Below are 17,535 nucleotides of genomic sequence, written 5' to 3'. Positions count from 1 at the left end.
CAGACAGGAATGAGTTACAATAATCCAGCCTGGAAGATACAAATGAATCAACTAGTTTTTCAGCATCACTCTGAGACAGGATGTTCCTAATTTTGATTATATTATGCAGGTGAAAGAAGGCAGTTGTGGTTATTTGCTTTATGCGAAAATTCAAGGACATTCAAGGTTTCTCACACACTGGAGGCTAAGATACTGCCATCCGAAGAGCTAAGTGATTAGATAATGAATCTCTGAGATGTTTCAGGCCAAATACAAATCTGTTCTGAGTTTAAGAGTAGGAACTTATGTGTCATTCTAGGCGTTATGTCTTTAGGGCACATTTCTATTTTTTCATATTACAATCATATTATTAGTTATTAGTGACACATTTTTGTAGAATAAAGTAAATCTTAGCTACTAATATGGCTAAATTTAATACTGGCTGAAATTATTTTGTTGTTTTGTGTGAAAATTCTTTATTTCTAATTTTTCTTATTAAAACTTAAGGGGTGTTCAGCTTGTTTAACTCTATAATGTATGTCTCTTCTATTAATCCCTATATTCAATAGAAAATGTACATTTTGATGTTAAACAGTGACTGTTAACTAAATGAATTAAAGGTCGTTAAACAGACCGCTGAGAAGATACAGGTGTTTCTGCCTGAGACGATTTGAACCTGTTTATTGTTTGATCTTTCCCAGAAGTACAAGTACAAGGAGTACAAGAAGATGTACTGTCATAAGTCACACACGGTGGACAGTTGTTTCAGTCTACTACTGTAAGACAAAAATGGAAATTGCAATAAAGTAGCCACAAATCATAATGTCAGAAGAATTTATTTGGCTAACACTTTGAGGCTTTACTCTGTCCTACAGTGAATAAAAGCAGTATCAAAACATCATCACACATAATTATTCTACGTGTAGCAGAACACATGGTGTCAGTATAAAAACATGCAAATCTCAGAAGTACACATGACAAAATGAGACTGCCTCGAGGATTTTTAGACAAATACTGAAAGATTGTCTAAAAGGTTATGAATTAATATGCAGCACATGCAAACGGAAGAGAATAAAAGCAGGTCACATTCCCATTCAGAAAACAATTGGGCCATCACAAGTTTTATAAATTACTGACTCTTATTTTGAAAGCCTATGGCACAATCCAAATACCTGACACAGACAATAACCTTCAGCCTGCTCAGGTAGCAGGTGTTGATGATAGAAACAAAGGGACTGTAAAGAGTGGCAAGGGTCATTTCCCAAAGATAAATTAGTACATTTAAGTTAAAAGTAAATACATGCCTTAGACATGGCTGTCTCTTTTTCACATACAGTATCTGAAATAGTTTCCAGTTGAAATGACAGTTTTTTTTTTACTTCATACTTAATTTAAACGTTTCCTTGCAATGTGTTTCTTAATGACCCAGATGAAGGAAGGCCATGAGCTGAAACGCGTCAGTCTAATAAAGTTGATCCATTTACTACAGTTTCATTTCCTCCTCCATGCACCTTGGGAGCAGGCATAAAAAATAAACATTTGATCTTCTTTGACACAGAGTCCACAGATAGAGTTGATATATTTGAACAATATAAAAGGAAAAGGAAAAAATGTATTTCTTCTTTCTTTTTTTATTTTTATATGGACCACCCCTGATGATGATGATAAAGGATAAAATATAAAGTAGTTTTTTTGTTTGTTTTGTTTTTATTCTATTTACATTTTCAAACATAACCCTGGATGAATTGCTTGAATCAGCTGCACATTTGAAACTGTGACATCGTCTTTAAGAGAGAGTAACATTTCTGGTGCTACTTAGGTGCATGAAGGAGGAAAAGAATTTGTGAAAAGATGAAGACTCCAGCAGCACTTGTAGTAAATGGAACAACTGTGTTAGGCCGACGGTGACCCCGATGAAGACAACGAGTCTCAACTGAATGCCAGCACCTCGAAAAAAATAAAGTGCAGTGATCTTCAAACCGGAGGCTCATCCAGTGGTCAACAGGCTGACTGAACTTGTAGAGTTTGCTGTGTCTCACATTCTGGTCTCTTCTGAGGGGCAGTTCATGTAGTCCTGAAGGGCCTGGTGTAGAAGCAGCCACTTATTGATGGAGGCTTTGATAGCAGCGATCCATCTGTAAAGAGCAGAAAGGTCAATATGAATTAACTTCATCTGGTGTCTCTTTTCACTGAAGGAACCCAGGGCTGGGTTACCGAGCACTAAATTAGGTTTGATTTGGAAAAACTAATGAAAAGCTACATACAAATTGTTCTATTTGTCTTACACAATACTATAATATACAATACAACTATCAAATTATCACTGTTGTGTTGGGAATAAGTTTTATGGCCCTATTGCTTTCAGTGGCAATCAACTGCATTTCCCACCTCTCCTTCAAAACAAATGTGTCCAAATAGTCACCCAGTGCAACTAATACAGCTTCCTCTGTCAACTGTGAGCCTCATATTTGTTGGATAACCAGGAACGAAGGTGGGAAACTCAACCCAAAACCACACAGACTGAGTCAGAACATAAACAATACTGAGAGATGAACACTTTCTGGCTTAGGCAGATGTGCTGGTGTCCCCGTGAATATGGACTAAACTGTCGCTCACTGCACTACTATGCAGTAAATGTAGTCAGAAATAATGAAAAACAACAGTGACAATTAAACCAAACACCCACAGAAAACGGCAACTGATAAGTTTGTGTCTCATCTTAACAAGTTCTTACCTTTTATTTTCATTAGGGTTTTCAGCACAGAAGTAGAAAGTCTTGAACTCATCAGATGGTGGTTTAAGCTCAATGGTGGATTTCTTGGGGCCGTAGGACTGTTCTCGCACCATATAACCCTGAAGGTAGATCCCACCTGAACACACACAAGAAGACTAATATGTAACTCTTTTAGATTAGCATAGATCACTCATAGAACATTAAACACGAAAAATGCAAAAAAAAAAAAAAAGAAAGAAAAAAGTTTATCTCAACCACATTACCTTATAACAGTTAATTTTAGTTAATTTTAGTGAATTAAATTACATTTCAGTTCCAATAAAAGACATCAGTCACACCATATACCACTTAGGACCAAGACCAAGGTTAGTCAAATCTCCAAAATTCCTCAAACAGTATTCTTCTAAATGAACCGATAGTGTGCAAATGTTCTTTCTACTTTTAAGAACAAAGATAGAATGTCTTTCGTTTTTCACAAATATAATAAAGCTTTTGTAGATCAGAAACTGGGACAATCTAGGTTTGACTAGAAAGTGTGAATAAAGAGGTAACTTCTGATATGTATGTATTCCGCCTTTGGTTCAGTACTGACACAAAACAAGATGGGAATCTACTTCGGCGAAAAAACAAAAAACACAAAAGCAAATCGTTGGTGCTCCCCTAGTCGCTAACCAGGACTTAAACTATTCAAGAACCTGGAATCAAACAGGCAAATCCAAATGACTGCGATACAGGAGCTTACAACTACCGAACACAGGAGCCATTTCTTTCCTCTTGTCATCAACCCCATTAACAGTTTGTAAAATCTTATACATGTAAGTCATGATACACATAAGTGCAGTTGGCACCACCATACACATTTGTCTCATAAATATATATACACTATACAGTATAGCTAGTCTTATATTGTCTCTGTGTTGTCAGTATATTATTTTATATAATCTCTATACTGCGTCTTCTCTGTTGCTGATATTAATGCACATTTCCTGCTACTTGACCTTGACCAAACAGAACTGTATTGTCATCTTACACACAATTGACTACATGTGTACAACTCTGGCTATCCTCTGCAGCTCATTATTTGATCCAGGAGAGGCAACATGAAATTACAGTATCAGGAGAAATACGTCATATATTACAAAGCTAATTTGTCAATAGTAAAACCACATCAAACACAAATGTTCTGTCTGGTGATGCCTTATGACTTGCTTCAATAGGCATAAAGTAAGAGGCTTAAGTTAAGCCCTACTACTGAGCAAGCACCGGCCCTTTAGCACAACCTGCTGGTGACGCATGGTAACCTGTCAAATCAATTCTACAGTTAAACATTTTACAGTTTGACTGCAGTTTTTAGCACCCTGTGCAGCCACTTGTTTAAAACATGAAACACATCCGTACCATGTGCATGAGTTGCGCGTATGCCGCTGTACAAGTACAGGCAACTATCCTTCAGAATGCAGTAGTTCTGGACCCACGTGTCCTTGCTTTTGTCCATTTTATGGAGCAACCCGAGGCAGTCTGGGTTCTTCACAGCAAGCGGCGGCAGATTGGAGTTGTGTCTGGTGACATCCACCCACACATGGTTCTGAAACACGAGAGTTAATTGAGGAGATCAGTGTCGGCCTGAGAGGCTAACGTGACAGGTGATAAACCAGTTTGATCAACAGCCAGAGCAGTCTAATGCAGCTCAATGATAAACAACAGTCACAGGTTCACTACAGGTGAACCATCTGATCTGTTACCTGTGTGACGGGATGAATGGCTTTCTCCATTGCTTCCAGCCACCTAAAGTCAAATCCACAGCATAAACATGATGTGTACCACCAAACATTTTGAACCAGAAAGCGACTATCATCAGCATTCCTCACTCTGAGCCTACACAATATATACAACCATTTGAATGAAGTTATCTGGCTTCCAGGCTTAATATAAATACTTTTAGTATGATATTTGTTCTAGACGGTTCTTTTCTGCAATGTACCTTTTCATTTCCTGGTTTGAGGTGGCGCAGAAGAAGTACATTCGACTGCCGGACTGCGGGCAGCACTTGAAGACAAATGGCTTCCCCAGGGAAAGATCTGGTCCCACCTCGGCGCCTTCCAGCTTTACTGCTGACAAAGCCCGTCTCTTGCCTTCATCCTGCAGGGAATATAGAGTCATTTTAAAAAGAGGATGGATGGATCCATCTCAACTGTTCTAGAATGCATGACTTTCTCCTTCTTACCCGTTTATGCCTGTAGTAGTAAAGGCAGCAGTCATGTGTGAGCACAAACCACCTCTTCCTCCAGCCTTTAATCAGACCAGACTGGGTACGCTTATGAAGGTAACCACGACATGCTGGCCTGGGTGTGTTTGGAGCACGAGCAATGTCTGACCCAATGGTCAAAGTTAGAACATCTGGACCTGCGTTATGGAAAAGAGTGATTTTCACATATGTTTTAAACCTGTACTCCACTAAGGCACTTATTGGATCAAGGCTGTAAATGTGCAGTGTGATTACTAGCTGTTATCAGGCTGATAGCATAGCATACCTTGTCTGGCTAAATCAGCTGCCTCAGAATGAGGAATGCTGGTGACATCTATTCCATTGACAGCTAGGACATAGTCCCCTACCAACAAGCCTGCTTCCTCTGCAGCTCCATCTGAAACCACATAAATGAAAACTGTACCTTGAACATATGACGACACCAAGGTAGATAAACAGACGGACTGTTTGTTGCAGCTCTTTCCCAAAGACTGCTGGAATACATTTCCTGGCAATTCAATATCAGCCATTGAGAGGAGTCTGGACATAAGTGCTATAATTTTCCAGAGATTTGAACAAAGGTTATCTGCAGCAGCACCAGCCACGGATTAAAACCCTGGTTTGCCATTTCATGGAGAAGCCTCTCAATTCAGAGTTGATAACACCATGTGAAGTCAGCACTGGGAAGTAGGAATTCACTTACTTGTGTCAACCTCTGTAACCACAATGGGTTTAGAAAACTGTATCCGAAAGCCCCAAGGATACTCTCCCGTCCCTTTGCTGATCTTGACAGTCCTCTCTCGAACTGAGAGAAAAGCAGAAGGTCATGATTAACTGAACGCAGGAACATATGGTATGCAGTGTGTGTTTCATTTGTTTAGCTTGATCTACAAGAACATTTCTGAACCATTTTTCAGCAACATCAACTCAATAATCTGAATGAGATAAAACACTAAACAGTCCCATTGGCCAAGCTCAATCAAAAAGCTTAATTAAAGTTGATTTTCAAGCAAATTTAGAAAATCTTACTTGAGACGGCTCTAGTTCTGTTGGTGAGGCCGGGACAAATGGCCCCCGAGACTACATCATCTCCCTGGTAAATCCATGCTGAAGAGTGGAACGTCTCTGTGTAAAAGCCCCTGTCTTCATTGTCTTGAACTGTCACGTCCATAGAGCGAGTGTCCTCAGATACTGGGAAATAAAAATATACAGTCCCAGTATGAGAAAGATAGAAAGAGTGCAATAAGTATGTTACATGAACAATAATCTTCTACTCTAATTCTAAATAAACAGTATTCCAAATTATTGCATTTAAACCATTTGGATTTGTAGAAATGGGGCTTTTTACAGCACAGTATTTTTCACCTATTTTAGGCGTATTATCTGAACATGAGGTCAGAACATATGTCTGGGTTGGTTTTTTCACCATAGTTTGCAGTACATGACATCACATCGCATTAAAGTTAAAATCTTAAATAAAATTTCCTGGTGGCTGTTATTTTTACCTGGTCTGTTCAAGGCACTACAAATGAGTGGAGCAATAGCTGCACTCGAAGTTATGCACTCATGGTGAATGTGGCCGTTCACCATTGTGCCACATCCTGTAAGATGTCCCCTGTGGGATGTACCTGATTCTTCTGTGATGTCGCTGGTGATTGAGCTTCCTCCAGCAGAGCTCCACTGCTTGCTCTCCTTGAAGAGTGTTCTCCTCTTGGCCCAGTGGTCAGAGCCACAACTCTCCTGGTCTTTAGGAGCCACAGGTTTCAGATGCTCCTTGCCTTCTAAAGATGCTGGAAATTGACGTGAAAAGCCACACAGGGTCAATTCCATGTCCACTACATTTCACATGAAAATAATTCTATAAAACAGATTTTAGAAAGCATTTTACAAACATTAGTAGAACTTACATCTGGACGGTATTGGTTTACTGAGCAGCTCTTTAGCTTTGGTTTGTGTGTCTGTGCATCCTTTGGCAGGACATGATGCGGGTTTATTTGAATCGTCTGTACCAACATTTCCTGGGTGCAGCTGCAGATGATCTGCCCCCTGTGGCAGAGAAAGGCTTCTACTTCCTGTTTGTTCAGCAGTCGGTTTAGAATCATTCTCCTCTGGAACATCATTTGTGTTTAATGAACTTGCATCTGACTCTTGCAAAGGGGAATTGCAAGAGTCCTCCGAACCATTTCTATCCTTTTCCATACAGCTACCCAATGAAGATCTTGAGTCCATCTGCAGGAATCTTTGTTCCAGAGCACCAACGGTTATCGTCATGACCGAGGACTTCCTGTTTACGGGGAAAACGGACACAGCTTCCTTTTGACCTGGCTGTAGCTGTTCCTCTGAGCCACTGCAAGATGGAGGGATGACTTGTATAGCAAGGGTTCTTCTACTTAGCTCATGTTTGAGGGGCTCTGGGCTGTGATATTCTACATCTCCCATTTCTTGGTCAAATCCACTGTCTGCTACTTCACTCTGATCAACTTTATATTCACATTCATCAGTGTCCAGACTTTCCATGTCCTTACAGACTCTCCCTATTAATTCTGTGTCCTGTTGTTTATTGCTGCTTCGCCTTCTATATTGTTCACTGACAGCAAACACATCATCTGGATTCTCCTCAGAGCTGGTCACATAGAATGGACTGAGCAGCGTCTGTTTTCCATCATGCCTGTCTGAGATTTCTGAGACGGCCTGAGAACTCCCTTTGATTTGCGAAGAAATATGGCTTCCTATTCCAAATGCATCGCCTTGGTGAATCCTCCCCATCCTTTCTGTCTGGAAAGGAAGTGAACACATGACCAAAGAGGAAAAAGATTCACTAGAGGGCAGCAGAAAATCTTCTTGCATCAATCCGAGACCCTGTGACATCCCAGGAAATGTCTGCCGTCTCTTCTTTGGCAATGAACAAGCTCTGTGTTCAACAGTGCCAATACTATTGTTTCTAATCCAGGACTTTCTCTTCTGACAACTGATGAAATCTTTGGTGAAGCTGGACCTGTTGGTAGATAAGGAGGGTCTCATGAACATGGGTTCATAGTTGTCAGATTCTGATAACTGATCAAAAGGATATGCCAGATCTGCTCGTTCCTCTTCTTGTGGGCATTTAGATTCTTCGCTGTAGGTCTGGTAAAATTCCCTTTGCTGCTTGTCAGCAGGACTGTATGTGTCAATCCTGCAGGAAGCCAGGTCGTGTGTCAGGTCTTCTAAAGTGTTACATTTAATGTCTGCAAACTCTTGCGGTGGAGGAATGTCACAGTGATCACAGCTGGAGCTTTTGTAAAAACATTTCCTCTTCTCTTGAGGGCTGACATTTACCAGCAGTGATGGGTTAAATGGATGATTTGCGGCTGATTGGCGTTGTTTGTGAGCGCTGCAGCACTGGCAGCAGTTTTGGTTGTCCCACATGTCTGTTGAGCTAATAGATTTAGAATCATTACAAGCTTTAGTTTGTTCACTCATGCTGCCAAAGGTGAATGTGTAATTAGAGTTCGGATGTCCACAGTGATCGCTCACATTTTGCGAGGACTTCTCAGATGACTCATTGTTGGACATCGACGTCCTCTCACATTTACCGTTAAACAACATCTCAGAATTGCTCCTGTTTTCATTCATAAAAACGAACGTGGTCTTGATGCCAGACACATCACGCTGCAGCATTTCTTGAATTTCGAGCCTGACATGTGATCCGGTGCAGTTAATTTTCAGGATGTTGGTAACTGGCTTCGATGAGTGGGATGTATTTTCAGACAAGGGTTCATGAGACTGCTGAAACAGGATGTTTGGAGAGGAATCCTTCGTGTCACTGACGGACACCGACGTTACTATCTTTACTCCGTTCTCTTCGTCCTCTGTCGTCTTGGTATAAATACTCCTCTGGTGGGGGAATGAGTTTATGTGATAATCTTGTTTAAACCTTTTCTCCTTGGGTGGAGCACTGTTGTATTTCTCTTCATCTTCAGATACCGACAGAATGCTTTCCTTTCGAAGACAGTCTGTTTCCCCCTTTTCAACAACGTCATCTTTGTAACAGATGCTGTTACTTTTGTTCTGCTTTTGAAAGATGTATGGCGAGACACTCTCTGAAAGTAAAAGACAGCAAAAAAGCTCATGTCAAAAACAGTACACGTACAAAATCTTGACATTAATTAAAGCTTTGTAGTGTTATGTCAGATTCAAATATGTTTTTAAATTCTGATTTATAGCCTTCCACAGTATAGATGAATGATAGATTAATATTATACTGACAATCGAATTAAGTTGTAAAGTGAGGGGAAACACTGTATTCTGATGTATGTTATGCCATATCTTTCTTTATTAAGAATTTAGCTGAACTCAACTTTCTGATATACCTGTGCCTGTACCCCATTAAGATCAGCCTATCAGAACCCCTCTATACCCCACATTGGATTACATGTCACATCTTTGCATGCTACAGCCTACAAATGCCACATGCCATGGTGGATAATGGTGAACAGATGAAAATAAACACTCAGAAATTCTGTTCAGTTTCATCTAGATGCAAATGTTCAATCTGAAGATTAGGTTTCAGTCATGATATTGGTTGATTGCTCATATTACTTGCCTATCAAACAGCAGAACTGTTTGTTCTGCTTTTTTCTGACTGGCTGTCACAGAGAGACATCTGAGTAGGCTCATAATTTATGGTGGATTTGGTTTTAACTTCGCTAATGTCCCATGTTTACTGACCAGTCACTGTTTCATATCATTCGTCTTTGTTGTATTACATTAAATTAATATATATAAAAAAACTAAATCTGAATGGTAATTTGTTTTCTGGAGTAATGGAAATGGCAACCTTTATTACAGGGACAGTGCATGTGAACAGGCTGATAATGATTGATTATCAGCTGAGCCCATCATCATCATACAAACTGATAAAAACCAGAGTTTTTCAGAGTCTCCAGAGTCTTCTACTGTTCTAGATGAATCCAAGTGCTGGAAAACTACATGCAGGTGTGGGAAAAATGTGACTCAGCTAAGCACAAGATTAACCTCACTCCCTCCACGCCCCCAGCCAAAGCTCCAACTCACGTTTGCTGCTGCTGGAGCTCTTCCTCCTCCTGCTGTTCCTCCTCCTCCCCCTCTTGCTCATTCTTAAATACGCCACAGCCTCACATCGACTGCAAGATGAATCAAAGAAAATAAACAGGTTTTGTATCCGTGTAAGCTATAACACAACATTTTAAATGTAAATGACAGCATTGTTGGACAGCACATAGAGCAGATTGCGTTTGACTTAAGTTTGGATGCCTTGTGTGATGTGTGGGAAGTTAAGTTTTCTGTGTTCTCCTTCTAATATGGACATGAACAGTGCCCAAGTAAACAGAAAACTTTAAATGTCAAATATTCAATCAGCATACTGAATACATCATCATTGAGATGATTGCTGAATTATTTCATAGTGCTGAGCAAAAGGGAATATTAAGATATTTAAAGTTATAAACAGCAATGTGTAATTACATGTTTTAAGCACATTCAGTACTTGAGGCTAAACTTTTGGCATCCAAATAAACACGACTGTGCTGACATGTGCATCCGACACCTGCAGTGTTCCTGCCAACAGAGCCAGCAGATCAGTGATTAAGTGTCTGGTCAGATGTAAAAGATTCATTCTGAATGAACTCTGGCTACACAGACAGACAAAACTGAAACAATATTGTCAGAGCTTGTTATATATTATCCATTTGTTAAAGTTATAAGTTTCTTTTTAACAAGAGAGATACAAACAGTTGATAGTCTATGGAACTACACTAAATAAAGTCAATCAGACACATTCTGAGCAATTTTAATTTGAGAATTACATTTATTTCCAGTCAAGCCCAGTTGGATAGCTACAGTGCAATGCAATGAGAACACATTTTAAAAATGTGTATCTATGGGGTTCATGATGACCTGGTTTATTAAAGATTACAGGCACCTCTACAGAACAAACCCATACAAAACAGCTGAACTTACCTACTGGTGTCAAGTCCTTAGGTGCTATCAAAACTTTAAATGTTGGATATGATAGGACAGACACACGGATGGTCTGTGAGCAGCTGCTGCCTCTCCACACCGTCCACATTGTCTGTGCCTCTCAGACTGCTCCACTTCTTATTGTTTCTATTCTCAACGTAAAGCAGCTTAAAGGTGTTTAATCTCATCAGCCACTGGGGATGCCAGAATGAAGCTTGTTTTTTCCATCACGCTTCCACTCTCAAATGAGGACAATTGAGAAAAAGATCATGTAGCTGTAAATTAAATACAGTATGTACATCTTTACCAGATGTTTATCAAGCCTACTTTCCAGCTTAGCTCTCTGCATTACTCTGTGTTACCAGCTGTATCTTTGTGGAGACAGTCCTTGTCATAATGCCTTACTAACTAGATGCTGCTTTTGACACTATTGATCACAATATTTCACTACAGAAACTTGAAAGTGCGATCAAGATAAAAGTACTCACATTAGACTGATTTGAATCCTATCTGTCAGATTCCAGTTTTTCCAAGTCAACCATAATTCAAAAATAAGTTATGGAGTTTCTCAGGGTTCTGTGCTAGGACCAATAATGTTCACATTTCCATTGTTATGCAGATGACACCCAGTGACAGATGATTATCTGTCTAATTGTATAGTTACTCTGGATGACATTGCCTTGACCTCCAGTTCTACAGTAAAAAATAGTAGGAACATTTTGTCTCAAAGTGATGCTGAAAAACTGTCTTCCAGGTTGGATTACTGTAATTCAGTACTGTGTGTCAATCCAAATAGCTCTTTAAAAAGTCTCCAATTGATTCAAAATGTTGCAGCAAGAGCTCTGATGGGAATTAGCAAGAGAAATCCTATTTTTATTTTAGCCCCTCTTCAGTGGCTCTGTGTATGTGACACCCCTCAGCTGCAGTTTGCTTTTGTCTGGTGACCACCAGCTGATACACACAGGTGCAGGGGTTCAGCTGGGTATTTAAAACACAAGATGCCTAAAACATAAGATGCCCAGTGGGTTCTCTGTGCCATCACCTTACCCCCCTTTGTTCATGGCTTTTATAAATTCCTAGCTGAGTGTTAATTATCCAACGTACTAGGTTATGATACCTCTTATGTCATCATATAATCTTACTTACCTTTAATTAACTGGAATTGCTACAGACAGTTTTGCACCGTTGTTCTCTGCATACCCACTAAAAATTTCTATGAATATTTGGAACGCTAGATCCATCAATTCTTTTCAAATTCATTTTCAATCTGTCACATAAAAAGGGTCAGATATATTGTATCTTGTACTGCATGTTTACTCAGATGTATATATCATCTTGATCTGCCTGCTGCTCACTTCTCCTCCGATTTTCTCTTTCTGTCTCTACCCGGCTGGCATCAAGCAGGGTCCCCTCCATATGAGCTGGCTTCTGCTTACCACTACTCATGGTGCTTGCTCTGGCGGTTTCAGGCTTGGGGTTCTGTAAAGTGTTGTGACCATTTGAATTGTATACAAGTAAAATTATATTGTACTGAATTTAGCCGAATTCTAACCTAAAATGAAGTCTTAACCCTCATTTAAAGGGTTAACTCTGAGTGGTCCCTGCATTTTAGTCCCCACATAGTAGTCGGCCAACATAAAGTTTGGAAAAACCTGAAGAGCACACACAAACCCTGCATGGCTGGAGTATTAGAGAACTTCAAACCTGACCCTACCTCCAAGGTGTGCGTGAGAGTGTGTGTGTACAGCTCTCAAGGCTAATTCAAATAACTAATGTCAAAGAATGTAAAGTCACTATAAAAATCACTTTCATAACATTGCGGTGCTTTGCAGACACTTTATTACACAAATAACATAGTTGCTGAAAATAGTACTCTTGCAGCATAACCAGTGTGTCACAACAAATATATAGCCAACATGTGACTGTAATATCAGCAATCTATGGCATGCTGTTAAGGAAATGATTGATTTCATGGGGATATGGAAATAAATATTTGACAAAGATCTGGAAAGTAAAAATAACAAGAATGAGCAAACAAAACCTGAGAATGAAACTAAATGTTCTGGATGGATAAACATCAGTCTTCATCCCAGCTTGTTGCTTACTTTGTGTGTTTTCAGGTACATCTGAAGTTGGCAGCACAGAAAATGACACCGAATAAAGGAATTCATCACTTTCTAATCATGACTAATTGGTGGTTAAATCCATTTCCAATTAACATACTTGGTCCCACCACTATTCGTCCTCTTTCATACTGTGCAGGTCCTGACAGTATCCTAATGATCCACCATAACACAGCAGCTGTTAATTTGTGGGGTATTTAAGTTTGCAGTTTTTAACATATGATTCACAGTGAACAAAGGATTGGGACTGGATTACACTGCTAATAAAGATCCCTAAAACTGGAGAGAAGCTACTGATGACGACCAAAGAAAAGCATTTAAAGAGACCACACTAGCCATTTCACACGTTTTAGCCCGTCTGCTACAAATGGGGTACTTTAAAATACAACTAACCTGAGCTATGATGTTTTTGCTGTTCCAGGTATCAACTAATTTCCACAGGATTCTTGTAAACACTTGTTAGAGAGGTGAAGCAATAAGATGATTTACATTTTTAAATCAAATGTATATCATCATCCAATGTCTCAAATATACTGTTGTCTGTGATAGTCATTGGCACATTTAGAGTTGGCGGGACTGTTGTCAGAAGAAACAAAAGATTAGAATAATTCAATTTGGGCTCTTGGGCTTAAAGGTGGAACTGTATGGTTTGAGATTCTACTGAAAGGAACATGGATTAAATAATTTAGTTGATTCAGAGCATTAACAACAATAACATTCACTACCATTATCTACACAAGTCAATGGTTTGAAGGCAAGACGCTACAAAAACAGACTGATGTGGTCCCTTTAAGCCACAACCAAAGAGTGTAAATATATTTTGTATATATATATATATATATACACACTCTATGGTCAGCACATAAGAAGCATGTAGCAACTGTTTCTCAGTTCAATTTAGCTGTTGGAGAATGGCTGATTGGCATCAAACACACACACATTCAGACATAAATATACATCTATTATATCAATTTTCTGTTCAATTGAAGGGAAGAGAAATCTGTATAGTACAAGCTTACTAGCAGCAGTTGTTTTTTGTTTGTTTTTTTTATCCCATGGTACACGTTGTAATGGCAGGTGATAAATAAAGGCAAAATACAAATGCAAAAAGGCACAGAAGAACAAGTGAAACGACACTGAACTGAAACATAAACAGTTATAATGAAATAATGCTGTGTGTATTGTTACTATATGGAAGAGATTTACGTGAGGAAGTTTCACTGTTTTTCAGGAAAACAAAACTGGACATACTCTGTTGGTGCTGAGATTCATTCATTTATGAATCCCAATGATACCGCAAGCTTTCCCTAACTGATCCCACTTCACTGATTTCTTGCTTCGACGGAGAAATGCTGTGGACAAACTGTTTAAGTCCAGTTCTGAAAGTGCAGATAAAAATATCAAAATGAACATTCAACTACTTAAATTATGGCATCAATTTTCAGTCAGGGCTCTGTTTTAATGGAATAAGCACAACGACCAGCTGTTGACATGATACATCAAACCACAACTAAGGCCAATTGTAAAGTCTAGTCTAGAGAAGTCATTTTCCATTACAATGTTTAAGAACTAAAGTATCTGTGTTGCTGGAACAAAAATCACAACACAGAAGCAGCATGTGCTGGTCATAGTACCACCATGAAAACAGAACCCTTCAGCTTTTCAAACATGTCGCTTTGAGTGCAATTGATTAATAACATTAATTGAATAAAGGTGAAATATCTGACCACGTTTCAGTCGCAGAAATTACCTATTGTAAAAAGTCATCAAGTGAAGATCATTATGAGTCTAAGTAAAAATCCACTAGTGGGATGAGGTTTGAGTTTTTCTGTTTCCAATACAAAACTATTGAGCTGAAGAAATTTCTTTGATATCCTATTTCAAGACAATGTCAAAAAACAATTAGAATTATCTCAAGCCATTAGCAGATTTATTTTTTTCGTCTTAAGGCTGAATCTGACTCTAGACTTCACAGACGTTTGTCCTGTGGACTGTGCTAATCGTTTCAGTAAAAGCAAGTTTGATGAGTGGAGAACAAACAGGGACGTGGGTGAGCCAAGTCACCAAGGCTGTATCACCACCACGGGCAGTTTAAATTAAGATGAAATAAATTAAACCTTAATTATGCCAAATTATATTCATATACAGTATCATATTTAAATATATAAACCGTAAGATTGGCAGCTGACACAACAGTTACACATGATGAATAACCACATCTCAGCAAGGTAAGCAGAATGTTGGCGGCCGGCTCCGGGGCGTCTAAGAGGATGGCTGAGGAGGCGGGAGAGCAGAGTACTCCTCGTTTTCAGAGTCGCTGCTGTCCTCATCGTTCCTCTCTTGGTCGCTGCCTTCAGTGCTCAGCTGATCAAAACCCTGGCGAGTGTAACCCTTATGGGATGCAAAGAAGTTCCCCAGGTTCAGACTGCCCACTGCTTTACCTGGACAGACGGGAAACACCAGAGAGGACAAAATTAAAGGACTGTCTTATTCTCAAAGAAGACTTGTAACTCCCGTCCTCAATCTGCCCATGTGCATTTATATAGAAATACTAAACGCATACACTGCTGAAAAAATAAAAGATAAAGGAACACTCTTTTATCAGAGTACAGCATCAAGTCAGTTAAACCTGTGATACTGTTGTGGTTAGTTAAGAAGCAGTGGGAGCTCCAAGGGGTGGATTAGATGGGCAAAAATGAGAGAGACCCCAAAACAGGAAACGTTTTACTGATATTTCTTCCCTCCTCTTCTTTTCTGACTGTTTCTCTCTACTTATGCATTTGACACAGGCAGGTAGTCTAGGAGAGCTGGACAGGGCCGTAGAAGGTCCTCAACCCACCAGCAGAGCTGGCATCAGCTCTTTCGTGCAAGGAAGAATCAGAATCAGAAAACTTTATTAATCCTTGAAGGAAATTGTTTTGTTACTGTGGCTCTCAAAAAGTGACAGTAAAAATGGATATATAGGGGCTTCTGTTACAGGGTGGTGAGACGCATCTCAGCATCGAGGCTAGCTAACTTGTTATTAAGCAGACCACAAATAGCTTAAACTGTACATATTTTAACAGCAGACAACCAGTCAACATCATGGTCAACACCAAAGCTCAGCAAAATCCAACAAAATCGAAACTACCACCGTATATTCCACAAGCCAAAGCTAGCTCAGCTGTGGCTAGTATGGAGCCAGGTCCACTTTTCACATCTGATGTCCTTTAATTTTTTAAGCAGTATAAAAATCAGTGTCACTATGGAAATAACTCATTTTGAAATGTTTTCTGTGGGTGAGGTCGATACGGTAAACGAGTCAGAGGTGACGGCTAATCCAAGATATATAAATGAAGTCAAACAAATATCTAATACCATTCCTCAGCCACTGCATTAACTATTCCATCCGATAGGCTAAATGTGAATGCATCACAAGTTTCAGATGTTTTTTGTGATTGTGTTTAATGATGACAATAAACATATGATTCATCAGTCATGAGTAGACAGGGACACTCAGGGTGTTATTGGGATTTTAACATGATTGTGATACCAGTTGTATGTTTATCAGTTAAATGTCAATCTTTGTCAGTCTTACATACTTACATACTGTAGCTATATGCTTCAAATTCAAATTAATTTATCTTCCCTTCGTAAACTTTAATTCATATAATATTAATAATTACTATCATTTATATATTTAACTTAAAACATTCAATCACTTGGATCAGGATTGGTTGGTTTTTACTGGGAAAGCTACTAGGAAACATACAGTAGCTGTCACATATATGGTAATACACAGGTAAAGCCACCCACATGCAGGTCAGAAATTGTGGAAAAACCATTACGCAATTCTTAATGTAATAAACGACGCTGACAACAGACTTGGCAATAAAATGATCCACCATCAGTTCACAAATGTAGCCAATGAGTGTGTGGACATGAAAAAACCTGGCTGAGGATTGTGTAATATAGCTCGGTCAAACGTCACCTGCTTGCTTTAGGAATCTCAACTAATATAATGTCATAAACGACTTGCCTCTTATTTTTCCCAAGATCCCTCCCACAGAGCTGGGTTCAGATTTCACCTCACATCGGTCTGCAAATAGAAAAGAATGTTATTTTGGAAGGTGACCAAATGTAAAAGTACAAATGACAACAAAGCAAACAGAGCACAGCAATATGCAGCCAGTACGGGCAAATCAAATCAGTCAAACTCTCAGAGCTCATCATGGTTAACATCATACATACTGTTTTTCCTCCAGCAAATGAAGACTCCTACAGAGATGACAACCACCAGAGGTATGAGCAGCAGGGTGGTGATGACGGCCGGGAGTAGACCCCCCTCTTTGTTTGGCTTTGCTGCACTCTCCTTCTTCTCCTCGTTTCCGACTCTCTGAGGAGCTGGTTGATTCACCGTTTGCTTCCCTTGGATGGCCGCTGGATTCGATATCTTGTGATCGGGCTTCAACTTGGTTTGGACGATTGTCTCTATTTCT

General features: G+C 39.4%; 2 protein-coding genes across 6 annotated transcripts in view; both read right to left on the bottom strand.

Annotated features, from left to right (window-relative positions):
- Window positions 1-799: 799 nt before the first annotated feature.
- On the bottom strand, window positions 800-11,161 carry pdzph1 (PDZ and pleckstrin homology domains 1). Of its 2 annotated transcripts, XM_047570163.1 has the most exons (13): window positions 10,935-11,161; window positions 10,011-10,099; window positions 6,866-9,037; window positions 6,587-6,748; window positions 5,988-6,149; window positions 5,662-5,763; window positions 5,245-5,355; window positions 4,938-5,116; window positions 4,695-4,852; window positions 4,456-4,498; window positions 4,112-4,298; window positions 2,714-2,849; window positions 800-2,114 (listed from the first exon to the last, which is right to left on the bottom strand). In XM_047570163.1, the coding sequence occupies exons 2-13, from the start codon at window positions 10,069-10,071 to the stop codon at window positions 2,015-2,017; spliced, it is 3,573 nt and encodes a 1,190-aa protein (XP_047426119.1). In that variant the 5' UTR covers window positions 10,072-10,099; window positions 10,935-11,161; the 3' UTR covers window positions 800-2,014. The 2 variants fall into 2 exon arrangements, with proteins under 2 accessions (XP_047426119.1, XP_047426120.1); XM_047570164.1 differs by lacking the exon at window positions 5,245-5,355.
- Window positions 11,162-12,756: 1,595 nt separating this feature from the next.
- The window catches only part of pam (peptidylglycine alpha-amidating monooxygenase), a 23,888-nt gene continuing 19,109 nt past the window's right edge, over window positions 12,757-17,535 (bottom strand). For all 4 annotated transcript variants that reach the window (XM_047569274.1, XM_047569276.1, XM_047569277.1 and 1 more), the window contains 3 exons: window positions 17,288-17,533; window positions 17,076-17,135; window positions 12,757-15,498 (listed from right to left, as the gene is read on the bottom strand). In XM_047569274.1, the coding sequence (XP_047425230.1) occupies window positions 15,320-15,498; window positions 17,076-17,135; window positions 17,288-17,533 (485 nt within the window). In that variant the 3' untranslated portion in view covers window positions 12,757-15,319. The remainder of the gene's footprint in view (window positions 15,499-17,075; window positions 17,136-17,287; window positions 17,534-17,535) is intronic.

This window comes from Mugil cephalus, chromosome 19, assembly GCF_022458985.1.
Source record: "Mugil cephalus isolate CIBA_MC_2020 chromosome 19, CIBA_Mcephalus_1.1, whole genome shotgun sequence".
NCBI lineage: Eukaryota > Metazoa > Chordata > Actinopteri > Mugiliformes > Mugilidae > Mugil > Mugil cephalus.
Note: the sequence above shows the minus strand (reverse complement) of the source record. Positions and strands in the feature narration are given on the sequence as shown.